The sequence below is a fragment of the Esox lucius genome, chromosome 14 (assembly GCF_011004845.1).
Source record: "Esox lucius isolate fEsoLuc1 chromosome 14, fEsoLuc1.pri, whole genome shotgun sequence".
Lineage (NCBI taxonomy): Eukaryota > Metazoa > Chordata > Actinopteri > Esociformes > Esocidae > Esox > Esox lucius.
Genome location: NC_047582.1, coordinates 26,849,976 through 26,876,342, shown reverse-complemented (window position 1 = coordinate 26,876,342; position 26,367 = coordinate 26,849,976). Strand labels below are relative to the sequence as shown.

General features: G+C 43.6%; 1 protein-coding gene across 13 annotated transcripts in view; it reads left to right on the top strand.

Annotated features, from left to right (window-relative positions):
- The window catches only part of fcho2 (FCH and mu domain containing endocytic adaptor 2), a 58,996-nt gene that overhangs the window by 16,999 nt on the left and 15,630 nt on the right, over positions 1-26,367 (top strand). For 12 of the 13 annotated variants that reach the window (XM_010899290.5, XM_029125002.2, XM_029125010.2 and 9 more), the window contains exons 3-14: positions 5,154-5,228; positions 5,424-5,565; positions 8,717-8,869; positions 9,242-9,346; positions 11,283-11,381; positions 18,377-18,473; positions 22,327-22,371; positions 22,794-22,866; positions 23,154-23,178; positions 23,509-23,565; positions 23,699-23,759; positions 23,955-24,130. In XM_010899290.5, coding sequence (XP_010897592.4) covers positions 5,154-5,228; positions 5,424-5,565; positions 8,717-8,869; positions 9,242-9,346; positions 11,283-11,381; positions 18,377-18,473; positions 22,327-22,371; positions 22,794-22,866; positions 23,154-23,178; positions 23,509-23,565; positions 23,699-23,759; positions 23,955-24,130 — 1,108 coding nt within the window. The remainder of the gene's footprint in view (positions 1-5,153; positions 5,229-5,423; positions 5,566-8,716; positions 8,870-9,241; positions 9,347-11,282; positions 11,382-18,376; positions 18,474-22,326; positions 22,372-22,793; positions 22,867-23,153; positions 23,179-23,508; positions 23,566-23,698; positions 23,760-23,954; positions 24,131-26,367) is intronic. The other variant, XM_029125003.2, reaches the window with a different exon arrangement.

Genomic DNA, 26,367 nt, shown 5'->3' with positions numbered 1-26,367 from the left:
AAAATGTAACCCCGCTGCTATTCAGTTTGAGGCAGCTCTCCACAAACCTTGCGGTAGAGATTGTATGTCTATGTCGGGTGTAGTACAGGACTCTGCACACATCGACATTGTACAGCTTGTAATAGTAGGCTATTGCAAACAAGCCAGGCACTAACAGGCACAATTGTTTTCGTCATTGCAAACATTGGCTGAAGGGGCAGACCGACCGGTCTATGCAAATAAATCAATCCATGTACCTATCAGTCAGTCAAATCTGTTGAATTATATTTTTAGTAAGAAAGAGAAGCTCGGGAAAACTGTAGATACAAATTGCAGTATTTCATGTCACCCAAGAGGGCACACCTTTGTTAAACCAGCTTGAGAATGATCCCTTCCAAACGCTCTGGGGACCTCAAAACGCTCTGGGGACCGCAAAACGCTCTGGGGGCCTGCGTACTTGAGGCCTACGCAGGCCCTTTACACCTGAAGACATTGGAGGCCGTAAAACACTCTGGCTACATACCTGAGGCCTCTCCAGCATATTATGCCTTACCTTTATCATACCTTCCTTTTGAATTCCTCTCAGGCCTTGAGATGTCTTTCATTGTGTCTGAGGTCTATTTTTATAACTTCTTCAGCTCGAGGTCTCTTGTTGGAATTCAAGTAGAAATTCCTCAGCTTAGTTTCAGGCCAGGTTGGCCCGCACGAATGTGTGCTCATCATTCAAGTAGACAGACTGTAAATATTAGCCTTCAGATTTTTTTTCTTTTTTTAAGTCTTTGTTGTGGGAATGTTGTACCAGACATCCCCACTCACAAGTTTTTGTTGGCTTTGACACTAGTTAAGGACACTCAGAATTGTTAGCTGATGAGGAACCAGTTTGGTGGGAACGGGAACCTCTGGGCTCTAAGCTGCCTTTTTAAACCCTGAGGTAGTATACACCTAAGATAAAAAATGTAGCTGCACACAAAGAAAAGGAGAAAAATGTAAAGACCCATTTGAAATATTAAAGCTCGGATCCTTCTTTTTCAAGTGCTCCTCCTTTAAATTCCGGGTCATACTGCAACATAATTAGGAACTGATGGGAGTAAATTGGTTGCACTATAACGTACTAACCTACTCTCTGTGTCATGTTATGTTTTTAGTCCTCTACCCACCCGTCAGAAACACTACTGACACTATTAGATCAGGGTTTTTCAGAAACATTCTGTTGAGTCTCTATTCTCTCAGAAACACTATATGGTTGCGCCCTCTGCTGACCAGAAACAGACCATGCATCTACAGAACCCTTGCCATTTTGGTATTTGATACATTTTGAAATTGTCTAAATTCTGACACATTTTGGGTGGTACTTTTATGTAATGTAAGTGTTCTGCGTCTGGAGTCTTGGGGAGGGAGTATAAGCTGGCCTGTGTGAATTTGGAGGAGAGTTGTCTTTTCCTATAGTGTTCTTACACTGTATTTGTGTGTGTGTGTCATGGCATCTTTGTGGTTTTGGGAGCTAGTCATGTAATATTGATGTGGTGATGCTAAACAGAGGGGACCATGGCGGATGAGGACTAAAATACAGACCATGTCCACCTAAGTTGTGTGTCTGAGACTGCACTCATGCAAATTCCTTACTACAGCTTAGTGTTAGTTTATTGGTGTGTAGGCATCAAAATGGGAACACTTAAAATGATGCAGACCTGCACATGCTCAACAAAGAGGACTGCACCCAAATCTGAGGCTTAAATAAAAATGCATACATTACATTGGACATCGTAGTGCCAGTGAAGAACACCCGCGAACAAGCTAACCATCTCAACACTGCTATGTCTGTCTCCCTCAACTCTCTGGCACCTCTAAAAACTAGACCTGTTTCTTTCACCTCCTCATCCCCCTGGTTTACATCTGAGCTCCGAACCATGAAGCAAGTTGGCCGTCGCCTTGGACGCCAAGTGAGAATATTGGGGCTCACTGTTCACACTGAAGCCTACAAACACCACCTTTCAGCTTACAGCCATGCCCTCAGTGCTGCTAGGTCCTCCTACATCTCAAACAAACTCAACAGGTCCTGTATGAACTCCCGGACCCTCTTCTCTACTGTCAGCAAACTACTTCAGCCCTGCAATGACTCACTCTCTAGCACCTCCACTAAACTTACCAACTCTTTTTTGCAGTTTTTTAAAGATAAAATAACAACAATAAATCATTTTTGACTCACAGCTCCAAGCCTAACTCCTTAATAATAATCTATAAGAGCCTCTTCAGTCCATAGCACAGAAACTGCACTCCTCAAAGTCGTCAATGACTTTCTCCTCCCTGCTGATACCCGTTCCCTCAACATCCCGATTCTCCTCGACCTGAGTGCTGCCTTTGACACCGTTAACCACCAGATTCTGCTCACTCGGATCGAGGTGCTGGGTGTTGAGGGAACTGCACTCGCCTGGCTGAATTCCTATCTCACTAACCGAACCCATTTCATCTCACCACAAGGCCTAAACTCTGACTCAGCCACAGTCACACAAGGTGTCCCCCAGGGCTCAGTGCTTGGTCCCCTACTCTTCATCATCTACATCCTTCCCCTTGGTCAAATCCTCCATCACTTCAACCTAAATTTCCACTGCTATGCCGATGACACGCACATTTATCCAGCCACCAAGTCTCTCACCAACCCACCTCTGACCCATTTTGAATCCTGCCTGACTGCAATAAAAGCATGGATGAAGGACAACTTCCTCAAACTAAACAGTGACAAAACAAAACTCACTCATTGGAACCAAAACCCCCCTCAACAAAACTGGCACTTTCAATCGATGACACCGTTGTTTCTGCATCCCCCCACGCACATAACCTTGGTGTCATTCTGGACTCTACACTCTCCTTTGATCAGCACGTCAAACTGACTCTAAAATCTTAATTCTTCCATCTTCACAACATCGCCAAACTCAGACCCCATCCTGCTGCTGAAACCCTAATACATGCGTTCATAACCTCCCGTCTTGACTACTGCAACTCCCTACTCACCGGCATCAAATCTACATCCCTCCATAAGTTCCAAATGGTCAAAAACTCTGCGGCCAGACTACTCACTCACACCAAGTCCCGGCCGCATATCACCCCTATCCTCTGTGAGTTACACTGGCTTCCTATCTCCCAAAGGATCGACTACAAGATCGTCCTATTGACATATAAAGCCCTAAACAATATCGCTGCTGCCTACCTCTCCGACCTTCTTGTTCCATATCAACCAACACACACACTCCGTTCCAGTACTGCAGGTCACCTCATGATCCCCAAGTCCAAGCTCAAAGGCTTTGGTGACCGGACATTCTCAAGGGTTGCTCCTAGGCTCTGGAACTCTCTCCCCAAAACCATCCGTGACTCTGAGACTATCCCCATCTTCCAGCAATGAATCAAGACTCATCTGTTCAATATCGCCTAACCATAGCCACACCAAATCCCACATTCTCAATCTTTGTTGTTTTCTCATAGTATTTCTTTTGTTTCTGTTTGTTTTCTGTTCCATGTCACTTTTGTCCAGTGTCTTTTGGTCCCTGAAAAGCGCTATATAATTATAATTTATTATTATTATTACAGTGCTGCAGTGAAAGGTGAAAGTACAACACAAACATTTCTGCATTTAGCCGTCGTCAGTGAAGGCTAATTGCATATTGCAGGAATAATCAAGAAATATTTAGTGCAATAGCACGCTACAGTATGTCAGGATTGTTAACAGTCTGAAAGGTCTCATCTAAAAGAGGCCACACAAAAATGTGCTCAACACTGAGACACTGTAAATATTTCCTTTCTTCAGAAAGTCATGAATGTCTGTTGTGGGAATGCTCTGCCCCACATCCCCATGCACAGGGTGACTTTGATACTGACGCTAAGGATTGGTAGTTGAGTGGTAACCAGTTTGGTGGGAATGGGAGGCTCTGGGTTCTACGCTGCCCGTTTACACCAGGAGGTGGAAGATGAAAAATGTTGCTGAACGCAAAAAAAAGGGAAAATGTTTTTGAAATATGAAATGCTAGGATCCTTCTTTTTTTTTTTTTTTTGGCAAACCAGTGCGCCTGGTTACAAATCCCTGGTAACACAGCAACAATGATGCCACTAGATGGGGATGTAGAGCAGCATTTATTGAACACAACAGCAGAACTTTAATACAGTGAACTTGAACTTTCAACTGGAAGAACGTTATCAAGACTCCAGTAACATCAATAACAATCGCAACAACATTGGACAAGGAGGTGACTAACCAAATCTCAAGTTGGGGATGACGTCTTCATCTCCCTCATCACCCTAGATGTTGTTTCTCTGTAATGAAGCACATGATCAAAAGCTTGGAGGCTTTGAATAAACTGTTGGAACAGGTTGGGAACATAATGCATGTCTACAGGTTTTTTTTAAATTAGGAGTAAAGACCCAAAACCCCTATTGCATGTAATTTCTGTGATGCCGATCTTCCTGTGTCCTCAATGTCTCTCCTACAGCATGTTTGGTGATAATTTATCTGAAGAATTGTTTAAATTCTATTCCTAATGTATTGGGGAGAAACCTGAAGAAAACAGTTTTTTTATGTAAAATAGAGAACATTTGTTTCTGATGTTCTCCCCCCAGTTAGTGTGAATACCTGGTCTTTACTGTTCTGTTGAAAGGCGTATGTTCATATTTCGGAGAGTCTTATCTTACTAAAATGGGGTGATGTTTTGTTCCTAGACTCATTTTATGCGTGCGTGTGCGTTTGTGCGCGTGTGTTTGTGCTCCCTCCCTTCTGTGTTGATGTGACTGCATTGGAAGGCTTTGTAAATGCACAATTCAGGCCTCCTCTAAAACAATCTTTTCCATTTTAACTTCTGTCACTTTCTTCCAGTAGAATGGGGTGTAAGGGTTCTTTCGACTCTAAAAATATCTACATGACACTAGATGGTAGACTGTGATGAGCTGAGCGCACAACTTAAACTTTGTGCCTCTAGTCAAACGTTTATGTTACAAGTGTTTGTGTGTGTGTTTGGTGGGTTGAAGATGTCATGTATTTTAGTATGGTGCTGTGGCACTCCCTGGGCTCGCATGGTTCTGGGCATCACTACTGTGGGTAGGGTGCATTCTGGGACACATGCTGACTGGTGCTACTGACTCCATATGTAATTATGATAAATCATATGACGTGACTTGTTTTGTCCCACCAGGGCTACCATTGAAGAGGTCTATGCCAGGTCAATGACTAAACTTGCCAAGTCAGCTGGCAACTTCTCCCAGCTTGGGTAAGACATGCACACACAGACAGACACATTGGCTGTCTTTGTGAGGACCAAACACGTATAGAAAAACAATTAAACACCATTTATTTTGTGGCTTTCCATAAACCTGACAGACATAACGGCACACCGGCCTGGTGAACAGAGATCTGGTTGTGTGTAAAATAACTTCAGTCGATGATGTGTGTGTTCGTGGTGTAGAACATTCGCCCCTGTGTGGGATGTCTTCAAGACGTCCACAGACAAGCTGGCCGGCTGTCACATGGAGCTGGTGCGGAAGTTGCAGGAACTCATCAAAGAGGTTCAGAAGTATGTTGATGATCAAGCCAAGGCCCACAAAAAGGTATGGCATGTAGATTCTCACACAGCATCCACTAACGTTGGCTCGTTTCAGTCACACACGTCACGCTAACGTTGGCTCGTTTCGGGCACGCTAACGTTGGCTCGTTTCGGGCACGCTAACGTTGGCTCGTTTCGGGCACGCTAACATTGGCTCGTTTCGGGCACGCTAACGTTGGCTCGTTTCGGGCACGCTAACGTTGGCTCGTTTCGGGCACGCTAACGTTGGCTCGTTTCGGGCACGCTAACGTTGGCTCGTTTCGGGCACGCTAACGTTGGCCTGTTTCGGGCACGCTAACGTTGGCTCGTTTCTGGCACGCTAACGTTGGCTCGTTTCTGGCACGCTAACGTTGGCTCGTTTCGGGCACGCTAACGTTGGCTCGTTTCAGTCCGCAGTGTGGAGAGGGTTTGTGATCTCTGATCAGGATTCAGTGCCTTGCTGGGTGTGACCACACTGTGTAGCTGTTGAGCTTTATCAGTCGCTGCCACCCCTCCCTGCTTGGGTAGTCGGCCTTATCTGACCCCACTTCATTGATACTATGTGGACTTAGTGTAGAACTGTTCTGAGTAGTATTTGAGTCCCCGCCTGTGTTCCGGTTGAAGGTGGTCCATGAACCTTTGCAAATCAACTTGATTGGAGCAACACAACACATCTCTCATCATAATCCTTTAGGCCTTTATGAGAACCATATTATTCTTTTGACACTTTTGTCAGGATAGAAAATTCTGAGGATTACTTTCTTATTTCTTTGCTTCCATCCCATATTTGTTTTCTTTCTGTCCCATTGTAGATTCTCAATGTTGCATGATAACACTATTAATAAATATGATAAATCCTTGAATGCCTGAACCAGTTATTTAGCTAGACAACTAGCAAGTGTATTAAATGTTAACTGGCTAGCTGTGTTAAATATATAACCCATATTAATCTGAAAAGCATAACTACCGAGCTAAATCTTAATCTTGGAAATTTTGGTTACATAAAAAGCCAAGGGAGATTATACAGTAATTTGAAAGAGAACACCAAAGGCCGAATAAAGTTTAACACAAAAACTTGTTCTTAAAATATCTATTTTTGATATTGCAATTGATGTGGATTGTAATTTTGTTACCAGACTTTTTGCATTAAACATTTATCACACATTTACACTGTTCTTAAATTAAAAGCAAAATAATTTTTGAAAAACATTTTGTGGCAGTTAATCAGAGTTGACCTATTTATGGTTTCTTAAAGTTTGCAATCAAAGATTTCTGTTTGGCAAATAATTTTAAAGTGAAAAAGGAGTCTCAGTGTCAATCTGTTATTGTAAAATGGATGAAATAGTCCTTAAAACCTCAGTCATGCATAACAGAACAATATCTCTCAATGTCCTAAATTAAAAGCTTAAAAGTAGTCTGTTATCAAACCGTTATACTGAATGATTGAATTTGGTACTGAATGTTAAAAATTATTAGATAACAGGCAATTGCTTGGACACTTATGGAATTGTATGACCTTGACCTATAGCTTTGAATCTTTCATTTGAATTTGAACAACATTATAAATATATAAGTATTTTACCATATGACAGACTTTGTAATATATCTTAGTGTCCTATTATGTAGTGTTTATAAAATATAAATCTAATATATACAGTGGGGAGAACAAGTATTTGATACACTGCCAAATTTGCAGGTTTTCCCACTTACAAAGCATGTAGAAGTCTGTAATTTTTATCATAGGTACACTTCAACTGTGAGTGACAAAAATCCAGAAAATCACATTGTATGATTTGTAAGTAATTAATTAGCATTTTATTGCATGACACAAGTATTTGATACATCAGAAAAGCAGAACTTAATATTTGGTACAGAAACCTTTGTTTACAATTACAGAGGTCATACGTTTCCTGTAGTTCTTGACCAGGTTTGCACACACTGCAGCAGGGATTTTGGCCCACTCCTCCATATAGACCTTCTCCAGATCCTTCAGGTTTCAGGGCTGTCCCTGGGCAATACAGACTTTCAGCTCCCTCCAAAGACTTTCTATTGGGTTCAGGTGTGGAGACTGGCTAGGCCACTCCAGGACCTTGAGATGCTTCTTACTCCTTAGTTGCCCTGGCAGTGTGTTTCGGGTCGTTCTCATTCTTCCTTCAAAACAGTGGAGTTTAGACCAAAAAGCTCTATTTTTGTCTCATCAGACCAAATGACCTTCTCCCATTCCTCCTCTGGATCATCCAGATGGTCATTGGCAAACTTCAGACGGGCCTGGACATGCGCTGGCTTGAGCAGGGGGGCCTTGCGTGCGCTGCAGGATTTTAATCCATTACTGTGTAGTGTGTTACTAATGGTTTTCTTTGAGACTGTGGTCCCAGCTCTCTTCAGGTCATTGACCAGGTCCTGCTGTATAGTTCTGCCCCACGAGGTGAGATCTTGCATGGAGCCCCAGACCGAGGGAGATTGAACTTCTTCCATTTTCTAATAATTGTGCCAACAGTTGACGCCTTCTCACCAAGTTGTTTGCCTATTGTACTGTAGCCCATCCCAGCCTTGTGCTCTCTGGTCTTGGCCATTGTGGAGAGGTTGGAGTCTGAGTGTGTGGACAGGTGTCTTTTATACAGGTAACAAGTTCAAACAGGTGCAGTTAATACAGGTAATGAGTGTAGAACAGGAGTGCTTCTTAAAGAAAAACTAACAGGTCAGTGAGAGCCGGAAATCTTACTGGTTGGTAGGTGATCAAATACTTATGTCATGTGATAAAATGTGAATCAGACAATGGGACTTTCTGGATTTTTGTTTTAGATTCCGTCTCTCACAGTTGAAGTGTACCTATGATAAAAATTACAGACCTCTACATGCTTTGTAAGTTGGAAAACCTGCAAAATCGGCAGTGTATCAAATACTTGTTCTCCCCACTGTAAATATCATGGCTGTGTTCAGTCAGTCTAGCGTGCCAAAGTATTTTCAATGGAAATGTTTGTCTCTCCAGGGCTGAGGTATGAACCACAGTTCACTTATCTCTCAGCACAGTCACCGAGAATGCCCTTATATCACATGTACAAGGCATTAGGTCGCAATTCATCCAACCGGACCCTGGTGGGGGACGCTTTCACGGAAGGGCTTTTCAAACCTCACCAGAATGGATGCGTTTTACTGGTTGCCGTCTCCCCCTTCAGACCAAGGAGGAGGTGGCGTCCACTCTGGAGGCCGTCCAGACCATCCAGACCACGGCTGTGACCCTACACAAGTCCAAGGAGAACTACAACGCCAAAACTGTGGAGCAGGAGAGACTCCGCAAAGAGGGAGCCACACAGAGAGACTTGGAGAAGGTGAGAGAACATATTAACAGTACATGGAACTTAACAGACCTGACCAGACCCGACCAGAGTATACAGACCCCAGGTAGACAACAGATGACAGGAAGTTGACAATCAAAGCCAGTCCAGCTCTCTGTCTCCTTATTTACTTCAGCATGGGAACTTTCAAGTTAACAACAGGCTGTCATTATGGGGTTGTATAGTAGTACTTCAGGCTAGAATAACTGTTCGCTGCCCTGGTCTGTTTCTGAATCACAAACCATTGGTTGGTAGCCTGCTTTTGTTTAACCGAGTGGCTCTGGAGCTGTCAGGGATGCATTCTAATGGTTGGTTGTCTTCCTGTTGCTTGACTGGTCATCTCATGTCTCTCTTTTCTCTGTTCAGGCTGGAGTGAAGGCCAAGAAAGCCACAGAAGCCTACAAAGGCCTTGTGGAGAAGTATGCTGCTGCCAAATTAGAGTTTGAACAGAAAATGGCTGAAACAGCACAGGTGGGTATTTGTGGGTTTGGGTTTTCCAGGCATTTTCTTATGACGCAGAATGCACTTTATCTACTGTATTCTATAGTCTGTGTATTATATATGGTGTTATAATTGTGTGTTTCAATATGCCGTGTGTGTGTGTGTTTCTATAGGTGTGTTTCCACCACATATTTCCATGCTGTGTGTGTCCGGTGTTTCGTGCCCTGCTTGATTTTCTCCCCCCCCACTATAACAGAATCCTTATGGAAAAACTTCATTGAAACCATCTGACCGACTGATTAGATAAACTCCAAATTAAAATCAGATCAACAGAATTTGGCCCTTCATATCCTCCTGCAGCACAGCAAGCCACACGGCCACACTGGTTTGAGTTAGGGGAGCTTCTCCGTATTCCCCCAGAGATGACAGCCAGCCAGCTCTGCTTCCTAAGATCAGGCTCATCTCAAATTCAGCGCACAAGGGTTCTGTGACATCACTTTAGTGTGTGTGTGTGTTTGGAGTTTACATGTCTGTCTGTTTCAGTGTGCAGGTGGGCGGTTGTGCCTGTCTGTGGGATTGTACTCTGGGTGGTTGTCTATGAGTACTCTTGGTGTGGTGGTGTTTGCTGGTGCAATCATGGACGTTTGTGAGAGTAAGAGATTGCCTGTGTGTGTGTTCGTTCATTCAGTATGTGTGTGTTTATGTGGTCAGACACGCTCATCTTCCCCCTCCATCCATGCTGTGATTTTCCAGTTTATGATTATTTATAGTCATCCTCCTTGGTTTACCCCAAACTCTCCAGCCAGAGCCAGCCCTGGATGGAAGTAAACACCAGCGTTTTGAGTACACACACATGTGTGTGTATATATACACACACACACACACGCGCACGCGTGCGTGTGCGCCTGTGCGCGCACACAGACAGACCGCTCCAAAACACAGACCAAAGATGAGCCTCGTTCTGTCTATGTCATAGCCGGCCCACCCTGGATAATTGGCACCTTGTGCTCTGGGAGGATCTTTGTGTTGGTATGCCTTCATTTCCAGACCACCCGTATGGAGACAACACTCGCAGGAAGTGGCAAGCGCACAGAGAGGAAGTGTCTCTTCTGAAAGGAGAATGTCACAAGTGTTTACGTGTTGCCTTGTCTTGACTGTTTCTGTGTATTTCATCGATACCCCAATCAATGTTTTTTTTATATTGTGTCATTACAGAGGAAATTGGTTGTCAACTTTTTCTCATTCCGCCTGACCACTGTCCAATTATGTTATTAAACGCTCTAAATCCAACAAGAATTGGATCAGAATTTCATTCTGGATAGTGTCTCTGAACTCACTTTCTGTTGTTTTTCCTTATATTGAAATATGTATATATAAATACTTGGAGTTCTTATCTGACGAAAGGATCCGAACCAACTGACAACATGGCTTTAATTCATTTTAAATGTTTCCAAATAGTATTACATAAGTCTGATTGGTTTTAGTAACAGTATCAGATTGTAATTTTCAATATTTACTATTCTAAAAAATGTACTGTTCATAGTAGCTAACAAAACACTGTTGTTTGCTCCTTGGGGTTTAAGGCCAGGTGTTTCTGTAAAAGCACTTTCTGACAACTGCTGCGGTAAAAAGGGCTTTATAAATAAATGTGATTTGATTGATTGTCTGTATATAGCACACAGGAGCTTCACTAGCAAGATATTATCAATGGAGTAATTAAAAAAAGTCTTAATGAAATCGCTAATTGAGCAGGGTTTAAGGACTTTCACCATCTGGCTAAAATGACATGAAGAGCTCACTTCACAAGCAGTGATGTGAACCTCAATCGTCATTCCCAAATGAACCCTTTTATTATGTGTACTTACAATTGGGGTCTGTCCTAGCTCTTAATCTGGTCTTTCTGTTTCAATATATCTGTTTAGAATGCACCATACATTCACTCCTCTGTGTATCCACTCTGTTCCAGAAATTTCAGGACATAGAGGAGAGCCACATTGTCCACATGAAGAATATCATTGAGTCGTATACGCAGTCTGTTGATGAAACGCACGTTCAGATCGGAGAGGTGAGTACACACCCAAGACTCAGCACACCACACACACACAACCACACACCAGGCTCGGATTGTTACCTCAAATCCAATAAAACATTTTCCTCACAAAAGAACACACACACAAACACATTCCTGTGGGCAGGCGGATGGGGTGGGTTATCCTGTCTCTGTCCTCAGTGAGTTCACAGTGAGTCAGATTAATTAGTTTAGTCTTTGATCACTATAATTGTTTCACTGAGTACAAGGAAGCCTTCCATTCAGCGGTTTATACCACCCAATTAAAAAGTGATCAAATCTCCCTCTCAACCAATCTAGAACACCTTATACATTTGTGCTCAAAAGTTTGCATACCCTTGGAGAATTGGTAATATATGTACCATTTGTAAGGAAAACATGAGTGAGCAGGCAAAACACATGACTTTTATTTCTTATGGGATTCACATTCAACTGTAGGTCATAACAGAATGGCACAATCATAAAACAAAACATGGTAACAAAGAAAAAAAAGTTCTGCATGCCCTTAGTTCTTAATACTGTGTATTGCCCCCTTTAGCATCAATGACAGCGTGCAGTCTTTTGTAATAGTTGTCTATGAGGCCCCCGAATTCTTGTAGGTGGTATAGCTGCCCATTGTTCTTGACACAATGCCTCCAGGTCATGCAAAGTCTTTGGTTGTTTTGCATGAACCTGTATGTTTGAGATTTCCCCAGCGTGGCTTGATGATATTAAGGTCTGGAGACTGTGATGGCCACTCCACAACCTTCACCTTTTTCTGCTGTAACCACAGGAGGGTCAACTTGGCCTTTTGAGGGTCAACTACGCCATCTTTTGAGCGTAACTGTACACTCACCTACAGGATTATTAGAAACACCTGTTCAATTTCTCATTAATGCAATTATCTAATCAACCAATCACATGGCAGTTGCTTCAATGCATTTAGGGGTGTGGTCCTGGTCAAGACAATCTCCTGAACTCCAAACTGAATGTCAGAATGGGAAAGAAAGGTGATTTGAGCGTGGCATGGTTGTTGGTGCCAGACGGGCCGGTCTGAGTATTTCACAATCTGCTCAGTTACAACCATTTCTAGGGTTTACAAAGAATGGTGTGAAAAGGGAAAAACATCCAGTATGCGGCAGCCCTGTGGGTGAAAATGCCTTGTTGATGCTAGAGGTCAGAGGAGAATGTGCCGACTGATTCAAGCTGATAGAAGAGCAACTTTGACTGAAATAACCACTCGTTAAAACCGAGGTATGCAGCAAAGCATTTGTGAAGCCACAACACGCACAATCTTGAGGCAGAAGACCCCACCGGGTACCACTCATCTCCACTACAAATAGGAAAAAGAGGCTACAATTTGCACGAGCTTGTAGACTGGAAGAATGTTGCCTGGTCTGATGAGTCTTGATTTCTGTTGAGACATTCAGATGGTAGAGTCAGAATTTGGCGTAAACAGAATGAAAACATGGATCCATCTTGCCTTGTTACCACTGTGCAGGCTGGTGGTAGTGGTGTAATGGTGTGGGGGATGTTTTCTTGGAACACTTTAGGCCCCTTAGTGCCAATTGGGCTTCGTTTAAATGCCACGGCCTACCTGAGCATTGTTTCTGACCATGTCCATCCCTTTATGACCACCATGTACCCATCCTCTGATGACTACTTCCAGCAGGATAATGCATCATGTCACAAAGCTCGAATCATTTCAAATTGGTTTATCTTAGACATGACAATGAGTTCACTGTACTGAAATGGCCCCCACAGTCACCAGATCTCAACCCAATAGAGCATCTTTGGGATGTGGTGGAACGGGAGCTTCGTGCCCTGGATGTGCGTCCCACAAATCTCCATCAACTGCAAGATGCTATCCTATCAATATTGGCCAACATTTCTAAAGAATGCTTTCAGCACCTTGTTGAATCAATTCCACGTAGAATTAAGGCAGTTCTGAAGGCGAAAGGGGGTCAACCACAGTATTAGTATGGTGTTCCTAATCATCATTTAGGTGAGTGTATATTAAAAGGATATGTATGGGTCTGGATGTTATTTTGCTGTGTTTTACTATACTTACCATTCATGTGCAGCTAATTGTAATACATTCCGGTTACTGCATCAAATGATCACCATTTTTAATATTTTTTCTTCTGCCTTTGATATTCTTCAGAAAATTATAGATGTTTTACTACTTGACACAATTAACCACTTTTAGGTAAGTCAGCTTTGCTCTGTGCAATCTCTGATAAAGAGAGAGCCTAGGCTGTCCTTTAGTGCCTCACAGTTTGGCCCTGACAGAGACCTGGATTACCCCAGAGAACACAGATGCTCCCGCTGCTTTTTCATGCTTTGACTCAAATTTCCAGAATCTCAGAGAGTATATGGTTGTTGTGCTATGGTTGCACAGATCTGCTCATGTCTTCTGATTGAGATTATTTTTTTCTTTCTCCATATTGTCCACTAAAGCCTAACATAGCCTTCCTTGAACATCTCTACATCCAATTCGAGCACTGCGCTGTCAAAGCTCCTCTCCGTCTTGGCACCAAAATGGTGCAATCAGCTTCCAGTCCCTGCCCTTCTTTTAAAAACATCTTAAATCAAACTTCTCGAAGAGAATGTTACCACTCCTGAGTGTTATTGCCTTGCCCCCCCCCCCCCCCCAAAGCTCCAGTGTTACCATCTATTGGGAGGGACAACACCTCGGTCTTCAAAAAGTATATTATCCCCTATATAGCGTCCAGGACCCAGGCCAGAGGTAGTGCCCTAGGACGAGGCTGCCATTTGGGATGCGTCCCTCTGTTTTTTGTGTTGGGCTGGGCTTAATTAAAATGATGCCCGAAGGTGGATGAGTGCCCTCACAAACAGCTGGAAAATCACACACAGGCAGCCCAAGTAATTGTGATTCCGTGATAAACATCCTTTACACCAGGGAGTGAGAGCAAGCATGCACCATTACCAAATAGTGGTGGGGAGGGGATGGCAAGAGCAGGGGGGTGGGGTGGGGGGGGGTGGATGGATGGATGGACGGACGGACAAGAGGGCGGGGTGAGGAAGGCTGGGTACTCTAATCATGCAAGATACTGCTTCATCCGTCAGACCACAGACATGTAAGCACAGACACACACACACACACACACACACACACACACAGTATCCGCAGCAGGGACGCATGCTGTGTACACACTGTCGATATACTGTATATTTTCGAATTGACATTGCACAATACACACACAGTCGCTATTGTCCAAACACGTCAACACAAATCAATGACCAGGACAAGCCTTTTCACTGAAATATACACACAAAAACACACACATTAATCAGCCAGCTGAGCACACTGTCTACCACACGCACACTTACACAGCCTCTGTCTGGCTGGTGGGCTCGATAGCCTGCCTGGCTTTAAGTGTACTTTCATGTTAACCTGGGGCTGGGACCTAACCAATGGCGTGGCAGGCTCCATGTCTCAGCCTTTTACACACTAGTCTGTGGACATGAATGGAAACCACTAAACAGCACAGCATGGAGGGGGAGGTGGTGATGGACGAGAGGAACGAGGCTTTAGGGAAACCGGGGAGAGTTCAGGAGGTATGTGGGGGGGAAGAGGAGCGGAAAGGCGGTTGCTAAGGTCCTCTGAATGCAATGTGGTTACAGTTTAACTAGATGTAACAAAGTACCTTTTGAAAGTGTTCAAACCCCTCACTTGCCCCACATTTTGTTATAGACTTAATTTGTAATTTATTTTTACTAAACAAATTGCCACCAGTCTATACATAATACCTAATGATAGTTGTTTAGCAAACACCTTTGTCACGTGCCAAAGCAATGAGTGTTCTTGGTTGTACCTCTTGGGTTACCAGCTTTGCACATCTGGATTTGGGCAGTTTATCCCATTTTTTGAGTAGATCCTCCGAAACTCAGTTAGTTTGGATGAAGAGCCTTGGTTTACTGTGATCTTCAGGTCATAAAGATGTATTATGCTGTTCAAGTCCTGCCTTTAGCTGGGCCTCAAGGACATTCACAGACTTGTTCTGAAGCCACTCCTACGTTGTCTTGGTTATGTGCTCAGTGTTGTTGTCGTGCTGAAAGATTAATCTTAAACGCAGGCTGAGGTCCTGTGTGCCCTAGATCAGGTTTTCTTTAATTAAGGGTCCTCTCTGACCAATCTCCCAGTCCCTAGCGCTGAGAACCATCCCCATAGCATGTTGCTCCTACCACCATGCTTCACATTGCAATGGTATCAGGCAGGTGATGTGCTGTACCTTGTTTACACCAGATGTAGTGCTTGGCATTCAGGCCTAATAGATTGATCTCATCACACCAGAAAATCTTTCCTCATCCTCTCTGAGTCCCTCAGATGGCATGTTTTTTGCCTTTTACTTAAGAGGGATTTTTCTATCTAGCCTCTTTACAATAAAGGCCTGCTTGATGGATTGCTGCAGAGAAGTTTGTCCTTCTGGCATATTCTCCCATCTCTGCAATTTTTGTTATCTACCCCAGATCTATGTCTTCACACGATTTTATCTTGGAGGTCTACGGAGAGTTCCTTTGACTTCAGGTCTTTGCTCTTACATGCACTGTGATGTGTGGGACTTTTATTTATATAGGTGTGTACCCTTTCTTAATAATTTTCAATCAAGTTCTAGAGACATCTCAAAGATGATCAAAGGTAACAGGATGTATCTGAGCTCATTGCAAAAGCTCATGTACATGGGACATTTAACTTTTTTTAATTTTCAATAATTTGGCACTATTTAAAAAAAAAAAAAACAGATTTAATAGTCTACAATGTCTTTAAAAAAGTCTGCAACACAACAAAATGTGGGCTTCGTGGAGGGGTCTGAATATTTTCTTTAAAGGCACTCTATGGCATTGTTATTATATTAATATTGTTTCAACTGTATGTCCAGGTGCTGCGTCGTGAGTCACATGAGGAGAGGTTTCTGTGTGTGTGTGTGTGTGTGTGTGTTTGTTGTGCGTGCAATGTTTGTATTTGTAAGTGAGCATTTGTGTGTGTGTGTGTGAGAGAGAGTTGCCATCAAATACAGTGGGTGCATGTGTCCTGCTGTTGGCAGTGGGGGAGGGAGTAGTAGAATGTCTTTACACGCAAGCAGGTGATGACATCAGTGTGTTCCCTGACGTCAGCAGCATTCTGCTGGCTCTGTGGCTGCAGCACCTGACAGATCACGTGTGCAACACTGCGCATTTCCCTTAAACCGCCACGTTCCCCCTTCCCTGCGTAACCCCTTGTCCACGTACCCCATTCCCCGCATACCCACATCCCCACGTACCCCCTTCCCTACGGATCCCCATCCCCACGTACCCACATACCCCCTTACCTACATACCCCTTTCCCTATATACCCACATACCCCTTTCCCTATATACCCCTTTCCCTACGTACCCACATACCCCCTTACCTACATACCCCTTTCCCTATATACCCACATACCCCTTTCCCCACATACCCCTTTACCTACATACCCACATACCCCTTTCCCTATATACCTCCTTCCCTACGTACCCACTTCCACAAGGCGTGGGGGGGCTAATGCACTCTGCTTGCCAGCGGGGCTCATGAGGTGTGGGTGTTCCTGGTAGCGGGTGGAGGTACTATGCTGTGCTTACAGTATCACGCACATCTGAATCGTTTGGCGAGACGGCGTTCAGTGTGTCCCTGTATGGTGTCTATCCAGTCCCCTCCCCCGACACAAACACTCTCACTTTACACGGGACACACCATTCATTTTGTCTCTCTCTGTCTTGTTGAGTCACATACCACTAACAAAATAAACAAACACACCATCCTTTCTGTGACAGCCCCCAAAAGGCTTTCGGAGGCAGTTTTCTCCCTCGGACCTACTGACACAACAAAACCGAGAATATAGAGAGAAATAAAATAATATTTCCTGTGTGAATACAGTATATATAAATGTATACACACAGCAGAATGGAGAGACACAGACCAGAGATGCTGAGCAGTACAGTGTTTTAGAGGGAGAATAGAGTGGAAGGAGCAGTGGCATATTGAATGTGTCACTCCTCCTGAACATTCTAAACACTGACAGCAAGGAGCAGTCCGTCGGGCCCCCATCTGCCACTCACAAGCAGTCACACTTTCCCTCTGGCTCTCACTTCCAGCAGAACTGCTCTTTACACACGACACACCTTCTCTTTGAACGCTGGGTATACAAAGTTGCCTGATCTAGGGAACGCTGGGTATACAAAGGTTGCCTGATCTAGGGAACACTGGGTATACAACTGATTTAGGGAACGCTGGGTATACAAAGGTTGCCTGATCTAGGGAACGCTGGGTATACAAAGGTTGCCTGATCTAGGGAACGTTGGGCATACAAAGGTTGCCTGATCTAAGGAACGTTGGGCATACAAAGGTTGCCTGATCTAAGGAACGCTGGGCATACAAAGGTTGCCTGATCTAAGGAACGCCGGGTATACAAAGGTTGCCTGATCTAGGGAACGCTGGGTATACAAAGGTTGCCTGATCTAGGGAACGTTGGGCATACAAAGGTTGCCTGATCTAAGGAACGTTGGGCATACAAAGGTTGCCTGATCTAAGGAACGCTGGGCATACAAAGGTTGCCTGATCTAAGGAACGCCGGGTATACAAAGGTTGCCTGATCTAAGGAACGCCGGGTATACAAAGGTTGCCTGATCTAGGGAACGCTGGGTATACAAAGGTTGCCTGATCTAGGGAACGCTGGGTATACAAAGGTTGCCTGATCTAGGGAACGTTGGGCATACAAAGGTTGCCTGATCTAAGGAACGTTGGGCATACAAAGGTTGCCTGATCTAGGGAACGCTGGGTATACAAAGGTTGCCTGATCTAAGGAACGCTGGGTATACAAAGATTGCCTGATCTAGGGAACGCTGGGTATACAAACGTTGCCTGATCTAAGGAACGCTGGGTATACAAAGGTTGCCTTATCCGATGGAATTGGCTCCTAGGGAGACGGACCGCCTGGTTTAACCCTGTGGATTTCTGTGGCGTTTTCTCTGCAGGTCCATGCTGAGTTTGAGAGGAACATGGAGAACACCTCGGTGGAGAGCTTGATCCAGAAACTGTCAGAGAGTAAAGGGACGGGCAGAGAGAGGCCAGGTAAGATTGGTTAGTTGGTTAGTGGTAACTTATTGGCCTTTCAGCGTGTCAGACTGATTGGGATGTTATCGTTCACAACACAAGAATATTCAGTTGGAAGCTCTTCGGACTCTGTAGAGGTAATGTGTTGTAAAATCAGACAGGTCAGGAGGTGGAAGGTCTTCAGACTGTAGAGGTAATGTGTTGTAAAACTAGACAGTTCAGGAGGTGAAAGGTCTTCAGACTGTAGAGGTAATGTGTTGTAAAACTAGACAGTTCAGGAGGTGGCAGGTCTTCAGACTCTGTAGAGGTAATGTGTTGTAAAACTAGACAGGTCAGGAGGTGGAAGGTCTTCAGACTCTAGAAGTAATGTGATGTAAAGCTAGACAGGTCAGGAGGTGGAAGGTCTTCAGACTCTAGAGGTAATGTGATGTAAAGCTAGACAGGTCAGGAGGTGGAAGGTCTTCAGACTCTAGAGGTAATGTGTTGTAAAGCTTGACAGGTCAGAAGGTGGAAGGTCTTCAGACTCTAGAGGTAATGTGTTGTAAAGCTAGACAGGTCAGGCCGGACATTCCACTTATCATGTGACACCATGCAGTCTGGGCCCAGGGCCAGGGCAGCTTTGTGTTACATACACACACACACACACACACACACACACACACGCTTTGTAGTTTTTTGACTGCAGACTGAACTAAGCAACTACAACAAAGTTGCTCTGGGGATCAGGAGCTCCACAAAGACTCTTGTGTAAACTTCGGCATGCGACAGTAATCAAGGGGAATCTTTCAATACATAGTTTTACATAGTGGCTATCCTAAGGGCCTGCGCCGCATCACATCACATCAGGTAGGCGACACAAAGGGTGACTTAGGGCGTGTTTGTGTGTACACAAACGCTGACCCCTGACCCTGGAGTCCAGACGTGGCGACAGAGGAGCAACAGCCCTCATTTGTTTTGACAGCAAAATTAATTGAGGGCTAAAACAGTTGTAGAATTCCTCCCTGTATCAAGCTGTTCATTAGAGATCTCACTGTGGCCCAGGCCCTATCAGAAAAATAACCTGCCTGTCTCTTGATGAAATAGCTGAACGGATGGCCGGTCTAGGGGCTTTAAAGACCGAGGGAGAGAGAGAGGTTGAATAAACTTTTTACCGCAGAAACAATCCCATGGTGACACACTGCTTGGCAGGGGGGTTCGTGGTGTTCACCGATATCCAGCTGAGCTGTCAACTGGCCGCCAGCCAGACACGCAAACCCCTCTGCCCCTCCCCCACCCCTCCCACTCCCAGCACCGTGTGAAGCATATGCAGTCTCAAAAGCATGCTCGGCTCATACGTGACTGTATGCTTCCTTAGCAGGGAGAGGAAAAACAGAAGAAACATCTTCTGTGTAAACATAGTTGTCTGCCTGTTTAGGAAATGTTTAAACGGTTATTAATGCCGTCTGTGAAGATTTCGGTAAGATCTGAGTGTCTGGTGTCGGGTTTTTTTTTTGCTGGAGCTGTTGTCTGTAAATATTGTCAGATGCAATTGTAGCATCCTGTCAGTAAAATGTTCCTGCTCTGTTTTAGGCAGTATCACATTTGGTTAGTCATCCAAGGTATTAGAGGTTTTTATTCAAATAGGTTTATTATTATATTATTATTTTGGGTGAATATGGGAATTTAGCAATCAAAAAGTTTTCCATATTCACTTAGATAATATACTGTACTTGCTGCGTGGATTTCACCCTCTCTCTTGTTTAGCCCTTCTGTCACACTCCGTCTCTCCTAATTGCTTGAAGAGCGTGTTGTTAGTGTTTTGATTGGAACAAGAAAGCCCATAGGAGCAGTCATCACGTCCGATGGCGGGAAGCGCTAACAGAACAGGACCTGGTATTGCACAGTAGAGTAGAGCGGTCATTGGTGTTATTTATCCACTTCAGTTGGCGTGATGCAGGCCGCTCGTGACTCACCGCTTCCTTGCTGCTCTCCAAGCTCCATGTGCGCACCAAACAATGCATCGATTATAATAATTTTTTTTTGTCTTCAACTGCCGTTCTCTGGGGAAGGTTGCACTGAGCTGCTCCAGCAGTATACTTCAGACTAAAATATCATAAGCTTTGTTTTTTCAGGTCAAGTCATTTTAGTGCCATGGAAATACAATCTTGCCTGAGGCTGCTCTCCTCTCTTCTCCTCTCTCCATGGTTGGGAACCGGCTAGCAAACACACTGTGTCCCGGAGATGGAAATGAATACAAAAGAAAATGCACTCAAAAGGGCTCTCGGAACAGATCTGTGTTGTGTTAAGAAGGCTGTGTAGTCACGGAAGGCCTTGATTCCTGTTCCACCCTTCGAAATAGAAAACTTAATTTATTTAATATGTACTTAATATACCGTCTTGTGTTGACCACAATGCATTTATTATAATTATATTTATTTTTAATATTGAACATTTGAACAAGGATTAAGTCACAATCTAGACTTGATTATCTTCAGAGCTCTGTGCTAAAATACTGTCTGGCCATGTACTAAGGGCACCTGTCCATTGACTGACACTCACTTTTGTGGTGCGTGTTGTCTCTGTTTTTCCCACAGCTTTTCTAAGTGTGATTAAACCTCTCCAACCCCAACACTCTCCTTGATGCTCTCAGTAGCAGCACTGGAAGCGTGGCGTTCAGGAGCTCTGAGGAAAATATCTATAATTCACCAGCATTAAATTAAGCGTGATCTTTGTTGTTTTCCTCAAGATATTTTCTTCTTCATTTATTCATGATTGTTTTTCTAGCAAAAATCAGCGTCTGGTTGGACTTCGTATTAAATCACGGTTTTCCTCCCAGCACGCTTAACAATAAGTTGTTTTTAAACCAGACCTATTTATTGGCTCATCACTCGGGGTTATACTGGCTGAGATGGCGCCAGCTCTGAGGGGTGGTTGACTCTTGAGTGTGGCCCAGTGTGTCTGTCTGAATGCCTGCTTGGGTGTGTTGGCTCTGGCATGCATGTGAGGTCCCGGTCTGGTGCGTGCGTGCGTGCCAAAGAGAAGGCCGATGCATCCTGGGTCTGCCGGTCGGTTGGTATTAAACACCTGATTGTGACACTAGCTGGTTCAGACGTTCAATCTAAACCCCTGATCTCCTGACTTTGAATGCCAGGTGTTGTTTGAATGGATTGCTCAGTGGGTTGCACTGGCCGGACTATGGTTGCGGGTTTGATTCCCACAGTGGATTAGTCCCAAAAACAATATATACCAGTCACTGTGGATAAGAGTGTGGAACGTGTAAATGTTGGAGCGGCTTGGTCTCTGCGCCTCTGGCAGTGTTCATGACAGTACTGCTGTTTAACTAATAGGGAGAGAGAGGTGCGTGCGTGTGCGCGCTTGCGAACATGTTGGTTTGTGCGTGATTGTTGGCGTGTGTGTCTGTGCGCTTGATTGATGGCGTTAGGTTCAGAGAAAAGCGTATAACTGAATATAGTGTTACAATTGGTTTTACTTTTAGGCGTTAATTGTTAAGGTTAGGTTAAGTTAAAGCATAAAGGTTTTGCTGTTGAGCTTAGGGTAAGAGTTATGGTTAGTTTTCAGGCTAGGTCAGGTATGAGGGCCACACAAGCACAATCACTCATTTCCTGGTGACAAAAATTCCAGTTTGGTACATTTCTGTTGAGAAAAAGCACTGAATAAGGAATAATTTTGCCACAATAAATCTTTTTTCATTTTTTTCCATCCCAAAACATATTCTTTCTGTTTTTGTAATCTACTTCACCCACGGTGAAAGTAAAGCTGATTTGAATGTGATGTTGCTGTGATTCAGCCAACATCCACAGGGTGGGAGCAAATTCTGGATATCTGCTTTTAACGGCCAATTTAATCAAAATAATGATTTCTGTCTTTTTAGGTCCTATTGAGTTTGAGGAGTGCAACACTGCCATCGCCTCTGAAGGTAAGAGACACAGACACACACACCCCCTTATATTCTCACCTAACAAAAACATCAATAATTAACAGTGTTGCATTTCAGACTTAATACATTACATCTTAATTTGTGGTGACACTAAAGTCTAAACATTTTGTTTTCAACTGCTATATATACCGTATGTGTGTCCTCATTATAAGTGGATGTATATATATATGCAGCTCCGGGGAAAAATAAATAGACCACTGCACCTTTTTCTTTCCTTTCCAAAAAAGTTGGAAAGGAAGGTTTTGGGTGAGGAACAGAAGGGTTAAAATTAAGAGACCACTGCTGATTGAACACTTCAATTAGCAGTGGGGGTGTGTGTGTGTGTGTGTGTGTGTGTGTGTGTGTGTGTTTTCATGGTTTCTTCAGTCTGACAACTGTCATGCACTTGGGTCTATATCTAGGTGCCAAACCCAGAAAGAGGAAAACGTTTGCCATTCCTGGCCGCCGGAAAGACAACAAGGATACAGACTCAACGTCAGTAGTTTCCACCTTGGAACTTGATTTTTAAAGACTTACAAGTAGTTTATGCACTTAGCATTTTATTTTTGTCTTTCACTGCCTGAAAGTTATTTAGGATTGTTTAGTGATCCATCTCTCAAATCTGTTTCAAATGATCCAATATTACTCTACTTTTGGTAGGGTTGTCTTGATATGTATTAATTCAGCTTTCATGGACTAAATTATATTATATTCTTTAAACAAGCTAGAATATTAGATTGGTCCAAAATTAACTCAACAGTGTTTCTTTTGGTTTGTCTCAGGGAGTCGACTGAAGTTGAAGCTGCTGTGAGTAATTTCCGTTTGCTTTCAAATTGCATTGAATCATAGTAATTTAACGCCCTGATATGTGAATCATGTTTGTTGAATATTCTGACACGAGTCATCATTGATTTAGTAATATTATTATGAATGAGTAATAATTATTCTTTTCAAGAAAATGTAGAAGTTGTGAAGTGTTTTTCTGTGGAACGGTATGTGATCTAAGCTCTCCACCGCTCTCCCGTCTCTCCCCCTTTTTCTCTCTCCCCCTTTCTCTCCACTTTTCTCTTTCTGTCTCTCCTCTCCATCCTCTCCTCTCTGTCTCTCTCATCTCTCCCCCTCTGCTGTGGGCTGTAGAACAATGCCAATGGAGCCCCCCCTGGGTACTATGGCTCCATAGACTTCCAGAATGCTGTGAGTCCTAGACCTACTCTCTCTCCGTCCTGCTCTCTCTCTCTCTCTCTTTACCTCTGGGAAATTCTTTTGTTCTATGAGTAGTGTGTTTTACAACATCCATGCTTTACTTCTGTCATTGTGTGTGTTCCAGAATGTCCCCACAGTTGATGAAGATGGCTTCTGTATCAGACCAGAAGACCGCATTGAAAACGATATCCTCTCTCAATATTCATGCTGTTTAAAACCTTTCCAAATCTTATCATTCCTTCATCTGCTAACCTAATGCTGATATATATTTAATAAGTTGTTTGTCATTGCGATTATCTTAGTTGGTTTCGTGTTTTTACTGTATGGCTATTAATCTGGGCGTTGTAATATGTTCAGTTTCCTTAACCTGTGTGTTCCACATGCCAAAGAGAACTCATTCTATTCGTCAAGTGACTCGGAGGATGACGATGAACCCAGGAAGTTCCGCGTGGAGATCAAGCCGGTGGCGCCCAATAACGGGACCCACCAGACACGAGCCTCCATCGACCAACTCAAGGCCTCCATCGGAAACATCAGCCTGTCGCCGCCAACCTCAGTACGTCAAATCCCGGCAGCTTCATTTCCCCCCAAATCTGTCACTCCACCGTTCTGTTCGCGATGGAAACGACACATACTGTAGATGAGCACATGTAAACGCATGAATCCGTTATCCTGCATCTTCCGGCTCTGTTGATACAACATGTGGTTAGATCACTGATATCATCCTGGCCCCAGCTGTACATGTAATGCAGTTACGTAGGACAACATTCAGATTTAAAATTCCCTAAAGGCCCATGGTTTAGAAAAGTTCTATAAAAATACTTTACCTGGCAGTAGACCACTAGTTTAGTCTCTCTCTGTGTCTGTCTGCATGTTAGTCTCTCTCTAATCTGTCAGTGTCAGCCTGCTCCATCTCCTCTGTTCCACTAGGGGGCAACGGTACATTGTTTTTCAACCGAGATCTGGAAATGGGTACTTCAAAAGGCTTTCCTTGTGCCAGAAGCCCTAGACAGTGCTGTTCAACCTTGTTCCTGGAGATCGACTTTTCACTCCAAACCCTGGAGATCGACTTTTCTCTCCAAACCCTGTTGTGACCAACCCGATCCAGCTTCTCATTCACCTAATTATTTGATGAGGTGTGCTAAATGAGGGTTGGACAAGACTGTAGCTCTCCAGGGACAGGGTTGGGCTGCCCTGCAGGAGACAGTATCAAACATGATTGAGTATCTTTCCCGTCTTATTCCGTTCTTGTCCCTGGTTGGACAGTTTTCTCAGCTACTTAGTCACTGAGCACATTCCGACAGTCCAGTTCTGAGGGTTGTATAAAAACAATGTAACCTCCATAGAGACTCAACAGTCTGTTGATATTTTCTTTATTATGGTTAAGTCACTTCTGTACTGGTAGTTGACACACACCTCATAATGGGATGTGATGCAGAGCAGACCCTGACCTTTGACTCTTCTGTCTGGTCTTGACCTGTAAACCTTTACTGATTGACTAGCCATCTCATCCAGTGGCATTCAAACTATCTCAGTTTTTTTGGCTTGGATTCTGGGGGGGAGGGGGGGTTCTCATTCCCCAGGAATCTAGTAGAACAACCTTTGAACCATTACAATTCGATTTCCAAAACAACTTTTAAGCTATACTTAGATTTCATCTCTTAAAGATGAAATGTGGGTATATTCCATTGATAAAAATGTGGGTATATTCCCTAGAATAAATATGCAGTGTTCAAATGTTGTTTTTGGGGATTGTTTTGTCCCTACTAGGGGTCACGACCCCCAGACTTTAAATACCACAGATTTGATCTCAATCTCTGAGCTGCTCTCTCACTCCCTCTCTCAGTTAGTTTTTATGGCTTCATTGGCATGGGAAACATGCGTTTACATTGCCACTCTACAACTCACTCTCCACCTCTATGGTCTCTGTTCTCTCTCTGTTCCTCTCTACTTCCTCTACACTCTCTTTTTCTGTACTCCCTTCTCCATCTCTCGCTGCTCTTCCACTGCTCTTCCACTACTCTCTCCCTGCCTCCCTGCATAGGTAGGAAATAGCTTCTGCCATTAATCTTTAAAGAATGTGTGTGTGTGTGTTGGTGCATGGGTGAGAGGAGAGGATTTGTACTGCTCACTAAACAACAGTCACGGAATCTTTCTATCCTTTTCTCATTCACACCCCCTGCCCCCCACTCTCTTTCGGACAGCTACTCTCTTTTTATACGTTTGTTTTCTTGCATTATTATGGTAATTTTTGCTCGGTTTGTACATACCTTTTATGTGATTATTTAAATGCATTGTATGGAGGTCAGTGGCCAAAAACCTTGGACTGTGTGTAAAAGCTTTTCTTTCTCATATGTTTGAATGATTCAGATTACTGTCGGTTTTAAATTGAATTAATGTTGGTGAGAATTCCTAAGTTTATCGAGAGTTTATTTAATATGTCTAAGCTTTAAGGAGTATCTTGGGGAAAAACATTCTAGGGCCCTATTCAAGGCCTGAACTTATGACTTGGTTCCATATAAATAGGTTTTTGCTCAGTGGTTGGATTTATTTTCTCAGTCCAAAGACAAAAAATAGCGACCTACTATTTGCCTTTTTTTCCTACTTTGACATTCACCTAAATACCAGAATATTCCTTTCGTGTTTTAATTGAATCTCTCTCGCCCTCTAATCTGTCAAGTATTTTTTTTCCACTTTAATGTTGACAGAAATGTTCTTTGCTAAATGGTCCCAAGTTTAAAAAAATCTGGGTGATGACTAACACTGTCTTCTGCTGTGAATTATTGAAGACAC